Source organism: Coregonus lavaretus (genome assembly GCF_964263955.1).
Source record: "Coregonus lavaretus genome assembly, contig: SUPER_36_unloc_1, whole genome shotgun sequence".
In the NCBI taxonomy this organism is placed as follows: Eukaryota; Metazoa; Chordata; class Actinopteri; order Salmoniformes; family Salmonidae; genus Coregonus; species Coregonus lavaretus.
The window spans coordinates 1,316,655-1,335,338 of NW_028167175.1; the positions used below are offsets into that span (position 1 = coordinate 1,316,655).

Below are 18,684 nucleotides of genomic sequence, written 5' to 3' on the forward strand. Positions count from 1 at the left end.
ACAAGTTAAGGTAGATGATCCCTACCTGTTTCAGCACAACGTTAGGCAACGGTATCTAGGATTTCATAACAAGTCTCTGTTAGCTATCCCACCAGACTTTTCTCATTGGACCCGGGATTCGATCCGGCAACCCCTTATTATTTTATTAAGGTAATAATAAGGGATGCCGGTTCGAATCCCTGGACAAAGATACAGGTCAGTGTGCTGTCTCAGGTCAGATACAGGTCAGTGTGCTAATCTCGCCCTCGACATCTACAAAACGAAGGAGCTGATCGTGGACTACAGGAGATAGCAGAGAGACCAGGTCATGAGATCAGGAAAAACTACAGGCCCCAGAAAGACACATAAGAATTTTGCCACAACACTTTTGAACACGTGGTGCCACCTTTGGCTTGTTCTGATGTCTTAATATCTTGTTCTTTATTCTTTATTTATGTACTTTTGGATGATGTGTTATTTGTATCGCTAGATATTGCTGCACTGTTGGAACTAGGTACAGAAGCATTTCGCTGGACCTGCGATAAAACTGTGTACGCGACCAATAAACTTCGATTTGATTTGATTCCACTCAAAACATCATCTGGCTCCATCATGGGGCCCCATAAGCGCTATTCAATTCAATTCAAAGGGCTTTATTGTCATGGGAAACATATGTTAACATTGCCAAAGCAAGTGAAGTAGATAATAAATAAAAGGGAAATAAACAATGAACAGTAAACATTACACTCACAAACGTTCCAAAAGAATAGAGACATTTCAAATGTCATATTATGTCTATATACAGTGTTGTAACAATGTGCAAATAGTTAAAGTACAAAAGGAAAAATAAATAATACATAAATATGGGTTGTGTTTACAATGGTGTTTGTTCTTCACTGGTTGCCATTTTCTTGTGGCAACAGGTCACAGATCTTGCTGCTGTGATGGCACACTGTGGTATTTCACCCAATAGATATGGGTGTTTATCAAAATTGGATTGGTTTTCGAACTCTTTGTGGGTCTGTGTAATCTGAGGGAGATATGTGTCACTAATATGGTTATACATTTGGCAGGAGGTTAGGAGGTGCAGCTCAGTTTCCTCATTTTGTGGGCAGTGTACACATAGCCTGTCTTCTCTTGAGAGCCAGGTCTGCCTACGGCGGCCTTTCTCAATAGCAAGGCTATGCTCACTGAGTCTGTACATAGTCAAAACTTTCCTTAATTTTGGGTCAGTCACAGTGGTCAGGTATTCTGCCACTGTGTACTCTCTGTTTAGGGCCAAATAGCATTCTTGTTTGCTCTGTTTTTTTGTTAATTCTTTCCAATGTGACAAGTAATTATATTTTTGTTTTCTCATGATTTGGTTGAGTCTAATTGTGTTGCTGTCCTGGGGCTCTGTGGGCTCTGTTTGTGTTTGTGAACAGAGCCCCAGGACCAGCTTGCTTAGTGGACTCTTCTCCAGGTTCATCTCTCTGTAGGTGATGGCTTTGTTATGGAAGGTTTGGCTCTATCTAGTGGGCAACACCAGCATGACCCCACCACTTCTTCCAGACTTTAAACGTGACGTCATTAGAAAGCGCCGTAGACGGCTATTAGCATTGTTTTTTTTATTTACCTCAAGCTGCGTTCCGCAATGGAAGTAAATAGAGACGAAGCAGAGCGTTGCATTGACATCGCAACTGCTGCATTAACAAACAATCAAGCAGAGAAGGCCGTCAGATTTCTAGAAAAGGCACAGAAACTTTTTCCGACGGATAAGGCGAGAGGTAAAGACCGCCGCTTGAGAAGCGACATGAATGGCAGCTAGCATCCAGGCTATCTTATCTTGGGAAATTGAGGGCCCGCTATAGTTGCAAAAAATACGTTACCCATCTCACTGCTAGCTAGCTAATTATCGTCGATTTTTCATATAAAACAGTTAATCTGGCTCAATTTTGCATTGTCACTGTTGTATTTGGAAGTAGTTGAAGTAGACACAGTCCATTGAATTCATTGGATGCTGCTAGTTAAATTAGCTAGCTAGCGAGCGAGCTACCTAACGTTAGCTATGTAGGCATTCAGTTGCACCCAATCTCATGTTGCTAGCTAAATACAAACTGTGTAGCTACATAGCTAACGGTCTTTGACGCTATTACTCAGAATAACTCACTCCAGGTGCTTCTGACTGCACAAGAGGGAGATGTCATCAGAGATTTGCCCCGATGAGCCTGCTCAGTGGGGACGTTTCTGGGGGAAACTACTATACTCTAATGTTGCTCTAAATGTTACTCTATCTGTATTTCCAGCACTGCTGGACTTGATTGCAAAAAATGGTTTTACCCCTGGTCATGGCAACCAGTCACGAACCAGTGATGGCACTGGACCAAGGCAGCGAAGACCTGGGGAGGAGGACCAAGGAGAGAAAGCCTCCCAGACAGCCAAATCCTACACCTCAGACCAGCTGGACGCTGTCAAGAAGTAGGATGCGTCGATTTTAGTATCACTGCAATTATTATCATATAAAATGTAATTGGAAGGAAAAGGATACTTAGTCAGTTGCACAACTGTGTACATTCAACCAAAATGTGTCTTCCGCATTTAACACGGGGAGGCTGCCTTAATTGTTGTTGTTGATAAAAGCGTCTGCTAAATGGCATGTTATATTGAAACTGTTTCAAAGCTTATAAAACATTAACATCAAACATCTGTCTAACTCCCACTTTCCACAATTAATCTTCCCTGTCAGAACATTTGCCATGACTTGAAAATATCCTTATGTTCCTGAAACAATTTACTGTTTTCGATGGTTCTGTCTTATAGATGAAATCTTTATTTGCAGAATAAAACAGTGTAAAGACTACTATGAGATTCTTGGAGTGAAAAAAGATGCATCTGAAGATGATCTTAAAAAGTCATATAGAAAATTAGCTTTGAAATTCCATCCCGACAAAAACCATGCACCGGGTGCGACTGAGGCATTTAAAGGTAAACAGAAACCATACATATTTTCTTATGCCTATTTGAACGTGATAACGATTTCTTAAGAGTCAAGGGGCCGGTTTCCCAGACACAGATGTAGCCTAATCCTGGACTAAAAAGCGTGTTCAATGGAGAATCCCAATGGAGAATGCTTTCTGGTCCAGGATTAGGCTTAATCTGTCTCTGGGAAACCGCTCCAATTAATTGTATATCATTTAATGTCATTTGAAGGTACAAAAAAAGGTGTTTGTTTTCCCCCAGCTATTGGAAATGCTTATGCCTGCCTGAGTAATGCTGACAAGAGGAGACAGTATGACCAGTGTGGTGAGGAGAAGAGACATCCGTCAAGACAGGGCCAGACCAACGGAGACTTCCAGGCTGATATTTCACCAGAGGACCTCTTCAATATGTTCTTCGGAGGGGGTTTTCCAGCAAGTGAGTGACACACACACACACAGTCATTAGAAACCATTGCATCTACATCTCTTTTACTTCATCAATGTGTATCATTGTACTGCTAAATACTGACAACTCCACTGCTAATGCTCTATCTATTGGTTGTCTGTTTTGCTTCTCAAGGCAACGTTCATGTATACAGAAATGGGCGGAATCAGAGGCCAGCAGGACAGCAGGGACAACAGAGAGAGGTACGCCAGGGATGTTTCTTCATTGCACATTTTGCAGTTCAGGTCATTAAGTAGATCAATTTAGCTACCATGATCTTCAGGGAGTCAGTCAAAACTAATTAATTATCCAATGTGCTGCATGGGCATTTTCTTAATTATTTTCTAATGTACTTTGGCCTGCTGTACAGCAGGGGGAGACCTTGAGTCGTTTTTGCGCTTAAAACTGAGAATGGCTTACTTGGGAGGGACTGTATTGTTAACCAACATGACCAGAAGTATGTGGACACCTGCTCATCGAACATCTCATTCCAAAATCATGGGCATTAATATGGAGTTGGTCCCCCTTTTGCTGCTAAAACAGCCTCTACTCTTCTGGGAAGGCTTTCCACTAGATGTTGGAACATTGCTGCGGGGAAATGCTTCCATTCAGCCACAAGAGTATTAGTGAGGTTGGGCACTGATGTTGGGTGATTAGGCCTGGCTCGCAGTCGGCGTTCCAATTAATCCCAAAGGTGTTCGATGGGGTTGAGGTCAGGGCTCTGCAGGCCAGTCAAGTTCTTCCACACCGATCTTGACAAACCATTTCTGTATGGATCTCGCTTTGTGCACAGGGGCATTGTCATGCTGAAACAGGAAAGGGCCTTCCCCAAACTGTTGCCACAAGTCGGAAGCACAGAATCGTCTAGAATGTCATTGTATGCTGTAGCGTTAGGATTTCCCTTCACTTGAACTAAGGGGCCTAGCCCGAACCATGAAAAACAGCCCCAGACCATTATTCCTCCTCCACCAAACTTTACAGTTGGCATTATGCATTGGGGCAGGTAGCGTTATCCTGGCATCTACCAAAACCAGATTAGTCCATCGGACTGCCAGATGGTGAAGCGTGATTCCTCACTCCAGAGAACGCGTTTCCACTTCTCCAGAGTCCAATGGCGGCGAGTTTTACACCACTCCTGCTGACGCTTGGCATTGCCCATGGTGATCTTAGGCTTGTGTGCGGCAGCTTGGCCATGGAAACCCATTTCATGAAGCTCCCGACGAACAGTTATTGTGCTGACGTTTCTTCCAGAGGCAGTTTGGAACACGGTAGTGAGTGTTGCAACCGAGGACAGACGATTCATCACCCAGTGGTCCCGTTCTGTGAGCTTGTGTGGTCTACCACTTTGCGGCTGAGCCGTTGTTGCTCCTAGACATTTCCACTTCACAATAACAGCACTTACAGTTGACCGGGGCAGCTCTAGCAGGTTAGAAATTTGACGAACTGACTTGTTGGAAAGGTGGCATCCTATGACGGTGCCACGTTGAAAGTCACTGAGCTCTTCAGTAATGCCATGCTCGGTTTTATACACCTGTCAGCAACGGGTGTGGCTGAAATAGCCGAATCCACTAATTTGATGGGATGTCCACATACTTTTGTGTATATATATATATATATATATATATATATCTATATATATATATATCAGTGTTATCAGTTAACTCACACAAACCTGTATAGTCTACCCGATCAGTTTGTTATTGTTGTGTCTAACAAACCTGTGTGTTTTTGTGATTTGCAGGGAGGCTTTGCGCTCTTCGTCCAGCTGCTGCCCATCGTCATCCTGGTGGTTGTGTCAGCTCTCAGTCAGATGATGGTCTCCACTGCCCCCTACAGCCTCAGCTTCAGGCCGTGAGTCTGACCCCTGACCCCCCCACACCTGGATCATAACCTCGTGGAGAAGCCAGGTCCTATGCTTCTGCTCTCCTGATTCTGGGAATGTTCCAACCAGGATTTCTGGAAAAATTTGGAATTTCTTGATATTTGGAAAAGTTACTGAAATTTTGCAACCCTAGTTGTGCTGTCTTAAACTCATATAGTCATATATTTGACTATGATATATTATGAAGCACCTTCCCCCCAAATAATGCAATCATTTTATGGTTCTTCTTTCCTTGTATTACAAAATGCTGAACTGCCTTTGATGGGACGGATTATTCCCCAATTGCACACTTATCCTGCTATGACAAAGTATTTCACAATTTGGTAATCCTCTAGTAATGATTATTTCTGGAAATTGTTTGGAAATCTGGTTTTCAGCAGTTTCTTTGTGTTGCTAGCTGCATTAGTTTGACTGAGGTGGAGAGATGGTCATCTACTGTGTCCCAAATGGCTCCCTATTCCCTATATAGTGCACTATTCCCTATTGGCCCTGGTCAAAAGTAGTACACTAAATAGGGAATAGGGTGCCATTTGGGACGCATCCTGGTAGTCTTTAGGGAGGGTACAGGTCATAGATTGACTTTAGGGGAAAGTAGTCATAAGGGGTCTTTGGTCCATGGTTAAGACCTGATGAGGGTCGGTCCATGGTTAAGACCTGATGAGGGTCGGTCCATGGTTAAGACCTGATGAGGGTCGGTCCATGGTTAAGACCTGATGAGGGTCGGTCCATGGTTAAGACCTGATGAGGGTCGGTCCATGGTTAAGACCTGATGAGGGTCGGTCCATGGTTAAGACCTGATGAGGGTCGGTCCATGGTTAAGACCTGATGAGGGTCGGTCCATGGTTAAGACCTGATGAGGGTCGGTCCATGGTTAAGACCTGATGAGGGTCGGTCCATGGTTAAGACCTGATGAGGGTCGGTCCATGGTTAAGACCTGATGAGGGTCGGTCCATGCTTAAGACCTGATGAGGGTCGGTCCATGGTTAAGACCTGATGATGGTCGGTCTATGGTTAAGACCTGATGATGGTTGGTCTATGGTTAAGACATGATGAGGGTTGGTCCATGGTTAAGACATGATGAGGGTTGGTCCATGGTTAAGACATGATGAGGGTTGGTCCATGGTTAAGACATGATGAGGGTTGGTCCATGGTTAAGACCTGATGAGGGTCGGTCCATGGTTAAGACCTGATGAGGGTCGGTTCATGGTTAAGACCTGATGAGGGTCGGTTCATGGTTAAGACCTGATGAGGGTTGGTTCATGGTTAAGACATGATGATGGTTGGTCCATGGTTAAGACATGATGATGGTTGGTAGGCTTGGGCGGTATACCAGGGTATTTGAAAAAGCTACAGGATGGTTTTTCAATACCGTCAACTATTTATTTGTAATTTTTCAATAAATGTGAATATTTGTAGCTACTTATTAAGTTAATACCTGCAGTCAACTTGTGCAATGCATTGGGGGATAAAGCAGATTGCGTTCTTCATTTCACCTGTCACATTATTTGACATTATGAAGCTTACAGTAGTTCCCCAGAACAGTTGAGCCAGTCACATGTTTGTTTGTAAATAGCACAATGAGAGAAAGTCGGAGCTGGTGAGTCCATAGCGTTCTATACTATCGGCAAGTCTCTGTTGTGCAGCACATGAGGTGATGAAGTTACACTTGTGCGCAATTCACTACTAAATGTTTGTCATCAGATATCTTATAATGGCTTTCTGCCAGAAGTCAGAGAGCTCTGGATGAGTTCTGTACCGTGGCCATTTTGTCCCTGTGCTTCCTACTAGCGTTTCTTTCCTCCTCTGTTCTTCTCCCCTCTGCTCCGTGTTCACATGTTGTTCTTCCTTCAGAAAAGCATGCATCACAACTTTGTTCATTTGCACAATTTCTCTCGTTCACTTTCACTTGTAAATGGTCCCACTCTCCGAAAATGACATTCGGTAGCTACTATCTATGCTTGTATAACTTTATGAGCTGGATTTGTCTGTCTTTGCTCGTTAGCATTTAGCTAACAGTGTCTATGTGATTTCGCTATTAGTTTGTGCTAATTTATGCTAATTAAGGCCCAATGGGCTTTTCTTGCATATTTAGCGCCCCCTTGTGTGCTATGCCGGTAATACGTAAACCCCCAGATGAGAAAAGGATTGTATGACAATATGAAAATCTGGATACAGCCCAAGCCTAATGGTTGGGACATTAGGTCCATGTTAAGATATGATGATGGTTGGGACATTAGGTCCATGGTTAAGATATGATGATGGTTGGGACATTAGGTCCATGGTTAAGACATGATGATGGTTGGGACATTAGGTCCATGGTTAAGACATGATGATGGTTGGGACATTAGGTCCATGTTAAGATATGATGATGGTTGGGACATTAGGTCCATGGTTAAGATATGATGATGGTTGGGACATTAGGTCCATGGTTAAGACATGATGATGGTTGGGACATTAGGTCCATGGTTAAGACATGATGATGGTTGGGACATTAGGTCCATGTTAAGATATGATGATGGTTGGGACATTAGGTCCATGGTTAAGACATGATGATGGTTGGGACATTAGGTCCATGGTTAAGACATGATGATGGTTGGGACATTAGGTCCATGGTTAAGACATGATGATGGTTGGGACATTAGGTCCATAGTTAAGGCATGATGATGGTTGGGACATTAGGTCCATGGTTAAGACATGATGATGGTTGGGACATTAGGTCCATGTTAAGATATGATGATGGTTGGGACATTTGGTCCATATTAAGACATGATGATGGTTGGGACATTTGGTCCATGGTTAAGACATGATGATGGTTGGTCCATGGTTAAGACGTGATGGTTGGTCCATGGTTAAGACATGGTTGTGACATTTGGTCCATGGTTAAGACGTGATGATGGTTGTGACATTTGGTTTGCCAATCCAGTATTGGCTGATGGGTTCGACCTAGAACAGATTGTAAATAATGCCTAGGCCCAGGGCCGGATTAAGAAATCATTTGTTTTTTCATAGCCCCCCCCCCCCCCCCCCATAATATTAGCCAACCATAGAAATATAATCTATAGATGGCAGTCCCCATTCAAGTCAGGACTAGCAGCCATTGCTAGTGTACCCATGAGTTTAACAGTCAAATTGTCAGGGCTATAGGTTCCAAAGCCCTTCTATGGATTATGTCTTGTTGCCTTGTGGCCATAGCTGCAGCCTATAGTTGATACGCATGCTGCCCAAACTGCAGCCTTCCAGACTGTTCTACATGAAGCACTGTAAACCCCTGTATTAATCTGGCCCTCTCTACACCTACCATCCTAATCTTGTTCTACTGCTAAAGAGCAGGCTATCAGTTTTCAAGTCACCATAGCCAGGAATAGCAACATTTTCTCGTTTCATTTTAACCTTCTACAATATCGTATGTGGCTTGATGTGTGTTTTTGCTTTCTTGATAATACCGTCTTGTTATACAGTGAGGGGGAAAAAGTATTTGATCCCCTGTTGATTTTGTACGTTTGCCCACTGACAAAGACATGATCAGTCTATAATTTTAATGTTAGGTTTATTTGAACAGTGAGAGACAGAATGACAACAAAGAAATCCAGAAAAATGGTTGTCAAAAATGTTATAAATTGATTTGCATTTTAATGAGGGAAATAAGTATTTGACCCCTCTGCAAAACATGACTTAGTACTTGGTGGCAAAACCCTTGTTGACAATCACAGAGGTCAGACGTTTCTTGTAGTTGGCCACCAGGTTTGCACACATCTCAGGAGGGATTTTGTTCCACTCCTCTTTGCAGATCTTCTCCAAGTCATTAAAGGTTTCGAGGCTGACGTTTGGCAACTCTAACCTTCAGCTCCCTCCACAGATTTTCTATGGGATTAAGGTCTGGAGACTGGCTAGGCCACTCCAGGACCTTCATGTGCTTCTTCTTGAGACACTCCTTTGTTGCCTTGGCCGTGTGTTTTGGGTCATTGTCATGCTGGAAAACCCATCCACGACCCATTTTCAATGCCCTGGCTGAGGGAAGGAGGTTCTCACCCAAGATTTGACGGTACATGGCCCCGTCCATCGTCCCTTTGATGCGGTGAAGTTGTCCTGTCCACTTAGCAGAAAAACACCCCCAAAGCATAATGTTTCCACCTCCATGTTTGACGGTGGGGATGGTGTTCTTGGGGTCATAGGCAGCATTCCTCCTCCTCCAAACACGGCGAGTTGAGTTGATGCCAAAGAGCTCGATTTTGGTCTCATCTGACCACAACACTTTCACCCAGTTCTCCTCTGAATCATTCAGATGTTCAATGGCAAACTTCAGACGGGCCTGTATATGTGCTTTCTTGAGCAGTGGGACCTTGCAGGCGCTGCAGGATTTCAGTCCTTCACGGCGTACTGTGTTACCAATTGTTTTCTTGGTGACTATGGTCCCAGCTGCCTTGAAATCATTGACAAGATCCTCCCGTGTAGTTCTGGGCTGATTCCTCACCGTTCTCATGATCCTTGCAACTCCACGAGGTGAGATCTTGCATGGAGCCCCAGGCCGAGGGAGATTGACAGTTATTTTGTGTTTCTTCCATTTGCGAATAATCGCACCAACTGTTGTCACCTTCTCACCAAGCTACTTGGCAATGGTCTTGTAGCCCATTCCAGCCTTGTGTAGGTCTACAATCTTGTCCCTGACATCCTTGGAGAGCTCTTTGGTCTTGGCCATGGTGGAGAGTTTGGAATCTGATTGATTGATTGCTTCTGTGGACAGGTGTCTTTTATACAGGTAACAAGCTGAGATTAGGAGCACTCCCTTTAAGAGTGTGCTCCTAATCTCAGCTCGTTACCTGTATAAAAGACACCTGGGAGCCAGAAATCTTTCTGATTGAGAGGGGGTCAAATACTTATTTCCCTCATTGAAATGCAAATCAATTTATAACATTTTTGACATGCGTTTTTCTGGATTTTGTTGTTGTTATTCTGTCTCTCACTGTTCAAATAAACCTACCATTAAAATTATAGACTGATCATGTCTTTGTCAGTGGGCAAACGTAGAAAATCAGCAGGGGATCAAATACTTTTTTCCCTCACTGTAACTCAAAATCTTATCTTCCTTGATAATACCGTCTTGTTATAACTCAAAATATATATTTTACTGAGCGTGTTACTGCTCCCTCAGAAAACCTTTCTCTATCCCTCTAGTCACGGTATTGGTTACTAGATGTCTGGCCTCTTATCTCTGAATCCTCATAGAGACACCGCAGGTGGTCGGCTGGCTGGCAGGCAGGCAGGAACACAGAGCCCTCTACTTCTGTCTGTCTGTTATCATCACCATTACCCTACTCCTCTGTCTGTCTGTTATCATCACCATTACCCTACTCCTCTGTCTGTCTGTTATCACCACCATTACCCTACTCCTCTGTCTGTCTGTTATCATCACCATTACCCTACTCCTCTGTCTGTCTGTTATCACCACCATTACCCTACTCCTCTGTCTGTCTGTTATCATCACCATTACCCTACTCCTCTGTCTGTCTGTTATCAACACCATTACCCTACTCCTCTGTCTGTCTGTTATCACCACCATTACCCTACTCCTCTGTCTGTCTGTTATCACCACCATTACCCTACTCTTCTGTCTGTCTGTTATCAACACCATTACCCTACTCCTCTGTCTGTCTGTTATCAACACCATTACCCTACTCCTCTGTCTGTTATCAACACCATTACCCTACTCCTCTGTCTGTCTGTTATCAACACCATTACCCTACTCCTCTGTCTGTTATCAACACCATTACCCTACTCCTCTGTCTGTCTGTTATCAACACCATTACCCTACTCCTCTGTCTGTTATCAACACCATTACCCTACTCCTCTGTCTGTCTGTTATCACCACCATTACCCTACTCCTCTGTCTGTCTGTTATCACCACCATTACCCTACTCCTCTGTCTGTCTGATATCACCACCATTACCCTACTCCTCTGTCTGTCTGTTATCAACACCATTACCCTACTCCTCTGTCTGTCTGTTATCACCACCATTACCCTACTCCTCTGTCTGTCTGTTATCACCACCATTACCCTACTCCTCTGTCTGTCTGTCTGTCTATTATCACCACCATTACCCTACTCCTCTGTCTGTCTGTCTGTTATCACCACCATTACCCTACTCCTCTGTCTGTCTGTTATCACCACCATTACCCTACTCCTCTGTCTGTCTGATATCACCACCATTACCCTACTCCTCTGTCTGTTATCACCACCATTACCCTACTCCTCTGTCTGTCTGTTATCACCACCATTACCCTACTCCTCTGTCTGTTATCATCACCATTACCCTACTCCTCTGAGTGTTATCACCACCATTACCCTACTCCTCTGTCTGTCTGTTATCATCACCATTACCCTACCTCTCTGAGTGTTATCACCACCATTACCCTACTCATCTGTCTGTCTGTTATCACCACCATTACCCTACTCCTCTGAGTGTTATCACCACCATTACCCTACTCCTCTGTCTGTCTGTTATCACCACCATTACCCTACTCCTCTGAGTGTTATCACCACCATTACCCTACTCCTCTGTCTGTCTGTTATCACCACCATTACCCTACTCCTCTGTCTGTCTGTTATCACCACCATTACCCTACTCCTCTGTCTGTCTGTTATCACCACCATTACCCTACTCCTCTGTCTGTCTGTTATCACCACCATTACCCTACTCCTCTGTCTGTCTGTTATCACCACCATTACCCTACTCCTCTGAGTGTTATCACCACCATTACCCTACTCCTCTGTCTGTCTGTTATCACCACCATTACCCTACTCCTCTGTCTGTCTGTTATCACCACCATTACCCTACTCCTCTGTCTGTCTGTTATCACCACCATTACCCTACTCCTCTGTCTGTCTGTTATCAACACCATTACCCTACTCCTCTGTCTGTCTGTTATCACCACCATTACCCTACTCCTCTGTCTGTCTGTTATCACCACCATTACCCTACTCCTCTGTCTGTCTGTCTTATCACCACCATTACCCTACTCCTCTGTCTGTCTGTCTTATCACCACCATTACCCTACTCCTCTGTCTGTCTGTTATCAACACCATTACCCTATTCCTCTGTCTGTCTGTTATCACCACCATTACCCTACTCCTCTGTCTGTCTGTTATCACCACCATTACCCTACTCCTCTGTCTGTCTGTTATCACCACCATTACCCTACTCCTCTGTCTGTCTGTTATCACCACCATTACCCTACTCCTCTGTCTGTCTGTTATCACCACCATTACCCTACTCCTCTGTCTGTCTGTTATCACCACCATTACCCTACTCCTCTGTCTGTTATCACCACCATTACCCTACTCCTCTGTCTGTCTGTTATCACCACCATTACCCTACTCCTCTGTCTGTCTGTTATCACCACCATTACCCTACTCCTCTGTCTGTCTGTTATCACCACCATTACCCTACTCCTCTGTCTGTCTGTCTATTATCACCACCATTACCCTACTCCTCTGTCTGTCTATTATCACCACCATTACCCTACTCCTCTGTCTGTCTGTCTGATCACCACCATTACCCTACTCCTCTGTCTGTCTGTTATCACCCCATTACCCTACTCCTCTGTCTGTCTGTCTGTTATCACACCATTACCCTACTCCTCTGTCTGTCTGTCTGTTATCACACCATTACCCTACTCCTCTGTCTGTCTGTCTGTTATCACCCCATTACCCTACTCCTCTGTCTGTCTGTCTGTTATCACACCATTACCCTACTCCTCTGAGTGTTATCACACCATTACCCTACTCCTCTGAGTGTTATCACACCATTACCCTACTCCTCTGAGTGTTATCACCACCATTACCCTACTCCTCTGAGTGTTATCACCACTGTTACGGTAGTGTGGGAGACTATAGTGATTGTTCCAGAGAGTAGTCCACTGTCATGTCCCACGATAAAGGGATTGGTGTTGGTGGGTTTGATCATGTGAAGCTGCTTCACTCACTGTTCTCTCTCCTTCCTGTTCTCTCTCCTTCCTGTTCTCTCTCCTTTCTTTTCTTTCTCTCTCTCCATCCATCAAATTCAGGTCGGTTGGTCACACACACAAGAGGTACACAGAGACCTTGAGGGTGCCGTACTATGTGGGAGACCACTTCTCCAGGGAGTACAACGGACTGAATCTGAAGACTGTGGAGAGGAGTGTGGAGGATGATTACATCTCCAACCTCAGAAACAACTGCTGGAAGGAGAAACAACAGAGTAGGTTCAATTAATAATATGAGAATAACATGGTGATTTAGCAGACACTCCCATCCAAAAAACGCTTACAGAACTGTCAGCATTGACAGTGACACCTATTCAGTATGTGGCCCATGTGGGAATCGAACCCACAACCCTGACGTTGCCGGCATCATACTCATAACTCCAACTGCTGGGAAGCAGAAGTAGGTTCACTTTCAAAGAAGCTCTTCTTCGTTGACCTTTGTTTGTCTTTGGATGATGAAGTTGTTCTATTGATTCATCAATATTCTCCACATTAGTCAATTCCAAGTGGCTGGCTACTTTTAAAATGGATGTATACTGGAGGAGTGTTTTAATGATTTAGTTTGGAGGCTTCAGGTTTTCTGATCCTACCTAAACCGGTTGTGTTCTGTTTGTCTGGCTGTTTCAAACAGACCGACTGTTTGCTATTACGTAAGATTGATAACACAGTACCAGAAAGTGATATCCTCTGCAAAGAAATAGCACTACTTCACATGCAGAGGAGGCTGTTGAGGGGAGGACGGCTCATAATAATGTCTGGAATGGAATGTAAGGGCCCTATAAAATTAGGTATTTGTTTTTGCATGATTCAGTTTTTTATCAAATTCAATTTTCTCCATTTTGTTTTTCCAGGATTCCATTTCCCCCCAGTTTTTTTAGGGTTTCGCTCTCAAAATCACACTTTTTAAAATAGATAAAAACAACTAAATGTTCTAAGTCCACTACATCACTTAAACCACACCAGGAGACCACTTTTGAGGTTCTGGGAAAACTGATAAATTAGGAGTTTTTGGGGGTAGTTACCATTTTATTCCAGTGTACACCTAGCAAGAGGCTGTTTCGAGGTGTTTTTGTAGCCCACGTGATGGTAGAGTTTACCAAACAATTACCCACAATAATCACTGTATCGTTCTGCCAGGTTAGCATAGCCTACTATGTAGTTAACGTTTCATTGAGAAGGTTTTTGGGAAAGCCTTTCCATATCCAGAAGATTTTTCATTAGCATCAATGCTAACGGCTACATAAAGTGGTAGATGCCAGCACCACACATACACAGACAGGGAATTCTTGTTGCCTCTTCGGAGAGTTGCAGGAAATACGAATTACTGATGCATTTTGTTCAGGTCTCATGATAAACTTCATTTTCAATGAATTTGGTTGATTTCCCTACTAATAAGTTCAATACATTTTTTGAATATTGTTGAATTCCATTTTTAATGCCAGGATTCCGTGATTCCGTCCTCATTCTCCACATTGCGGATTGTCTAGGGCCCTAGGAATGGTACCATTCCATTTATTCTGTTCCAGACATTACTATGAGCCCGTCCTCCTATTTAAAGTGCCAGCCACCACCGTTTCACATGGCAGGTGAAGGCACATAGCAGTTTCACATTACAACACATTATCATTCAGATGATTGGTTGTCTGGGCAAAATGCAAAGGCTGGGATAAACTATTTTTGGCCTTTCTCTTGTACTTCCTGTTTATCTTATTTAACTTGTATTGTAATGTACAGCCACGCCCAAGTAGGCCCAGTCTGTCTGCTCTACAGGGAAAAGCCATTCTGTTTGCCTTAGGCTACGTCACAATTCTGCTCCCTTCTCCCAAAGTGTACACTTGCACACTTTCTTGCATGGATTTAACAACAGTGGAAACTCACTCCAGCCAATGCTTACGACAATCACGTGCTTTTAAATCCACGACAGGGAGTGCACACTTCTGGAAAAGAATGGAGTGTTGGGACTGAGCCATTGTACTTTTGTTGTTGTGTTCCAGAGGAGGGCCTGCTGTATCGAGCTCGGTATTTTGGAGACAATGAGTTGTACCAGAGGGCTCAGAAGATGGGGACACCGAGCTGCTCCAGGCTGTCTGACATCTCTGTTTCCTTAGGAGGTTAAATAAAGGAAGGCTGCTGATCGCCACACTGATAGGTAAGAGCTCAACACTAAAACTGCTGCAACCCAAATGGCACCCTATTCCCTATATAGTGCACTACTTTTGACCAGGGCCTGCAGTGCACTGTGTAGGGAATAGGGTGCCATTTGGGACTCAGTCAGGCACAGTCTCTGTCTCCATATAGGGCTCCATTGTTGTAGTGTACCTATTGGTTTATGCAAGTTATGAAGTCCTACTGAACTACAGTGCATTCGGAAAGTATTCAGACCCTTTGACGTTTTCCACATGTTACGTTACAGCCTTATTCTAAAATGGATTACATTTAATGTTTTTCCTCATCAATCTTCACACAATACCCAATAATGACAAAGAGAAAACAGGTTTTTAGAAATGTTTGCTATGAGACTCGAAATTGAGCTCAGAATGCATCCTGTTTCCATCGATCATCCTTGAGATGTTTCTACAACTTGATTGGAGTCCACCTGTGGTACATTAAATTGATTGGACATGATTTGGAAAGGCCCACACCTGTCTATAGAAGGTTCCACAGTTGACAGTGCATGTCAGAGCAAAACCCAAGCCATGAGGTCGAAGGAATCTGGGGAAGGGTACCAAAAGATTCCTGCAGCATTTGAAGGTCCCCAAGGACACAGTGGCCTCCATCATTCTGAAATGGAAGAAGTTTGGAACCACCAAGACTCTTCCTATAGGTGGCCGCCCGGCCAAACTGAGCAATCGGGGGGAGAAGGGCCTTGGTCAGGGAGGTGACCAAGAACCTGACGGTCACTGACAGAGCTCCAGAGTTCACCTTCCAACAGGACAATGACCCTAAGCACAAAGCCAAGACAACGCAGGAGTGGCTTCGGGACAAGTCTCTGAATGTCCTTCAGAGGCCCAGCCAGAGCCCGGACTTGAACCCGATCTAACATCTCTGGAGAGACCTGAAAATAGCTGTGCAGCGACGCTCCCCATCCAACCTGACAGAGCTTGAGAGGATCTGCAGAGAAGAATGGGGAGAAACTCTCCAAATACAGGTGTGCCAAGCTTGTAGTGTCATACCCAAGAAGAATCAAGGCTGTAATCGCTGCCAAAGGTGCTTCAACAAAGTACTGAGTAAAGGGTCTGAATACTTATGTAAATGTGATATTTCAATTTTTTATTTTAATAAATTGGCAAACATTTCTAAAAACCTGTTTTTGCTTTGTCATTATGGGGTATTGTGTGTAGATTGATGGGGGGGAAAAATACAATTTTAGAATAAGGCTGTAATGTAACAAAATGTGGAAAAAGTCAAGGGGTCTGAATACTTTCCAAATGCACTGTATGTAAGTTATGAAGTCCTACTGAACTATGTATGTTACGAAGTCCCACTGAACTCTTAGAAAAAACAGAGTGCACATGTTGCCACACGATGTCTCTTTGTAAAAATCTGAGCTGGCCTTTTTTTTACTATTATCAAATGTTATTGGTCACACACACATATTGAGCAGATGTTATTGCGGGTGTAGTGAAATGCTTGTGTTCCTAGCTCCAACAGTGCAGTAGTATCTAACAATTCACAACAATACACACAAATCGAAAAGTAAAAGAATGGAATTAAGAAATATATAAATATTAGGACGAGCAATGCTTTTAACTTCATTATAATGATTCAATCTTTAATCTGTGGGTTGAAACTGAATTGTTTTTGCTCTCTCTTTCAGATAATTATCCAAATCCGCAAAAACTATTTTATCGGCTGTAAATATGTACGCTTTTCAACATTCGGGACTGTGACTTCACTGCTCACCAAAAATCAGACAGACTCTCTCCTTGAGTTGGAGACCTCTATGGCGAAGAAGAGGAGGAGAATTACCTAAACTCTTGTTGAGGAAGAATGAATGCCCTCTTTGTTGATCATGGTGATGTCATGAAGTGACTGCTCTGTTTTTAAGCTGACTGTTAGGGATACCTGCTTTTACCCTGTACCTCCCAAATGGCACCCTATTTCCTATATAGTGCACTATTTTTACCAGGATCCATATGGCTCTGGTCAAAAGTAGTGCACCATATAGGGAATAGGGTGCCATTTGGGACGAATGTCAAGTCAGATTATGTAAGGGCGGTTTTAAAATCAGGAAATACTCCGATCAGAAGTGGTTTATTATAGATGTCCTCCTTTAGCGATTGATACTACTGAGATATTCATTTTATTTCAATATGGTCAAAACATTGAAGAACGGTGAAGACCAATTGAAGCTGATGGCAGTTAGTTTCCTGATTTTACTTTATATGTAGATTATGATTTTTACTATGCAGGGATTATATTTATATATTCTCCTATCAGAGCCAGTAAGGTAAACATACACCTATCAAGGCATGTACTGAGCAATTTTGATTTTTGCAGACCTATGTATTTAAAATGAGTGAACCAGTGACTGAGAAAGTAATTTATTTATTGTTGAAATTCTAAAAATATAAAATGTTTTTATTCAAGATTTCTTCTTCATTAGAACACAACGTCTATCTAATAAAGTAGGTCTTGCTCACGATGACACGTTGTCCATATTATGTTTTTACTCAAACAGGGAAAATAAACATTCTACGTGCCCCATCTGTCCTCCTTTCTCCCTGTGTGTGTGTGTGTGTGTGTGTGTGTGTGTGTGTGTGTGTGAGAGAGGGAGGAGGAGGGAGGAGGAGAGAGTTGGACAAGGGCCCAGACAAATCGGTGCATTACTCATCAAAAAATTGGCTTGCACAACAGTGACTAGCTGCAGCAAAGACACGAAGATGTGCACGTTTTCGATGAGATGTGCTGTTGTGCACGTTTTCAGGAACTGCGTCATTCCATAAGACGTTAGTAGCTACGTGACAAAATTACAATATGTATTTAAAACCACAAGCAAATCAGTGGTGGGGAACTAGAAGTACTGCTGTAATAATAATAATAATAATGAACATCTACCCTGGGGCTGGTTGGCAGTTTTAGTTGGCACTATCTCACTGATACGCTACAGTCTTCTTTATATGCTTGTTTCAGAACTTCACTGCCCCGTTCGGAACAAAGCTAATAGAACAGATGTCTTCCAAGGAAATCTGTATGTCAAGGGTGTACTCATATCCAGAGGCCATTGCTTGGGATACTGCAATATATTTATCAGTTTATGGAAACACCTGTAGTTTACTTGCTGTATCGCTAGAGGGCGCTGACTCATGAAAAACCAGTCAGAAAAACAAGTGGTGGAGCTCAGACAAAGGCCCTGCAATGAATGGAAAAAAACTGTGCCTGTGTCGCAAAGAACCCTAGTA

General features: G+C 43.3%; 1 protein-coding gene across 3 annotated transcripts in view; it reads left to right on the forward strand.

The window, feature by feature from the left end:
- The first annotated feature begins 1,544 nt into the window (after positions 1-1,544).
- The window catches only part of LOC311111085 (dnaJ homolog subfamily B member 12-like), a 248,254-nt gene continuing 231,114 nt past the window's right edge, over positions 1,545-18,684 (forward strand). Inside the window, exons 1-10 of one of the 3 annotated variants that reach the window (XR_014610746.1) lie at positions 1,545-1,745; positions 2,265-2,436; positions 2,798-2,943; positions 3,199-3,372; positions 3,517-3,584; positions 5,123-5,232; positions 13,325-13,497; positions 15,277-15,431; positions 17,100-17,349; positions 17,458-17,927. Coding sequence is in view for 1 of the 3 variants with exons in the window: in XM_084189083.1 (XP_084045209.1) it covers positions 1,613-1,745; positions 2,265-2,436; positions 2,798-2,943; positions 3,199-3,372; positions 3,517-3,584; positions 5,123-5,232; positions 13,325-13,497; positions 15,277-15,398 (1,098 nt within the window). In the remaining 2 variants the exon portion in view is untranslated. Of the gene's footprint in view, positions 1,746-2,264; positions 2,437-2,797; positions 2,944-3,198; positions 3,373-3,516; positions 3,585-5,122; positions 5,233-13,324; positions 13,498-15,276; positions 15,432-17,099; positions 17,928-18,684 lie in introns of those variants that run through there. The other 2 variants (XR_014610745.1, XM_084189083.1) reach the window with 2 other exon arrangements.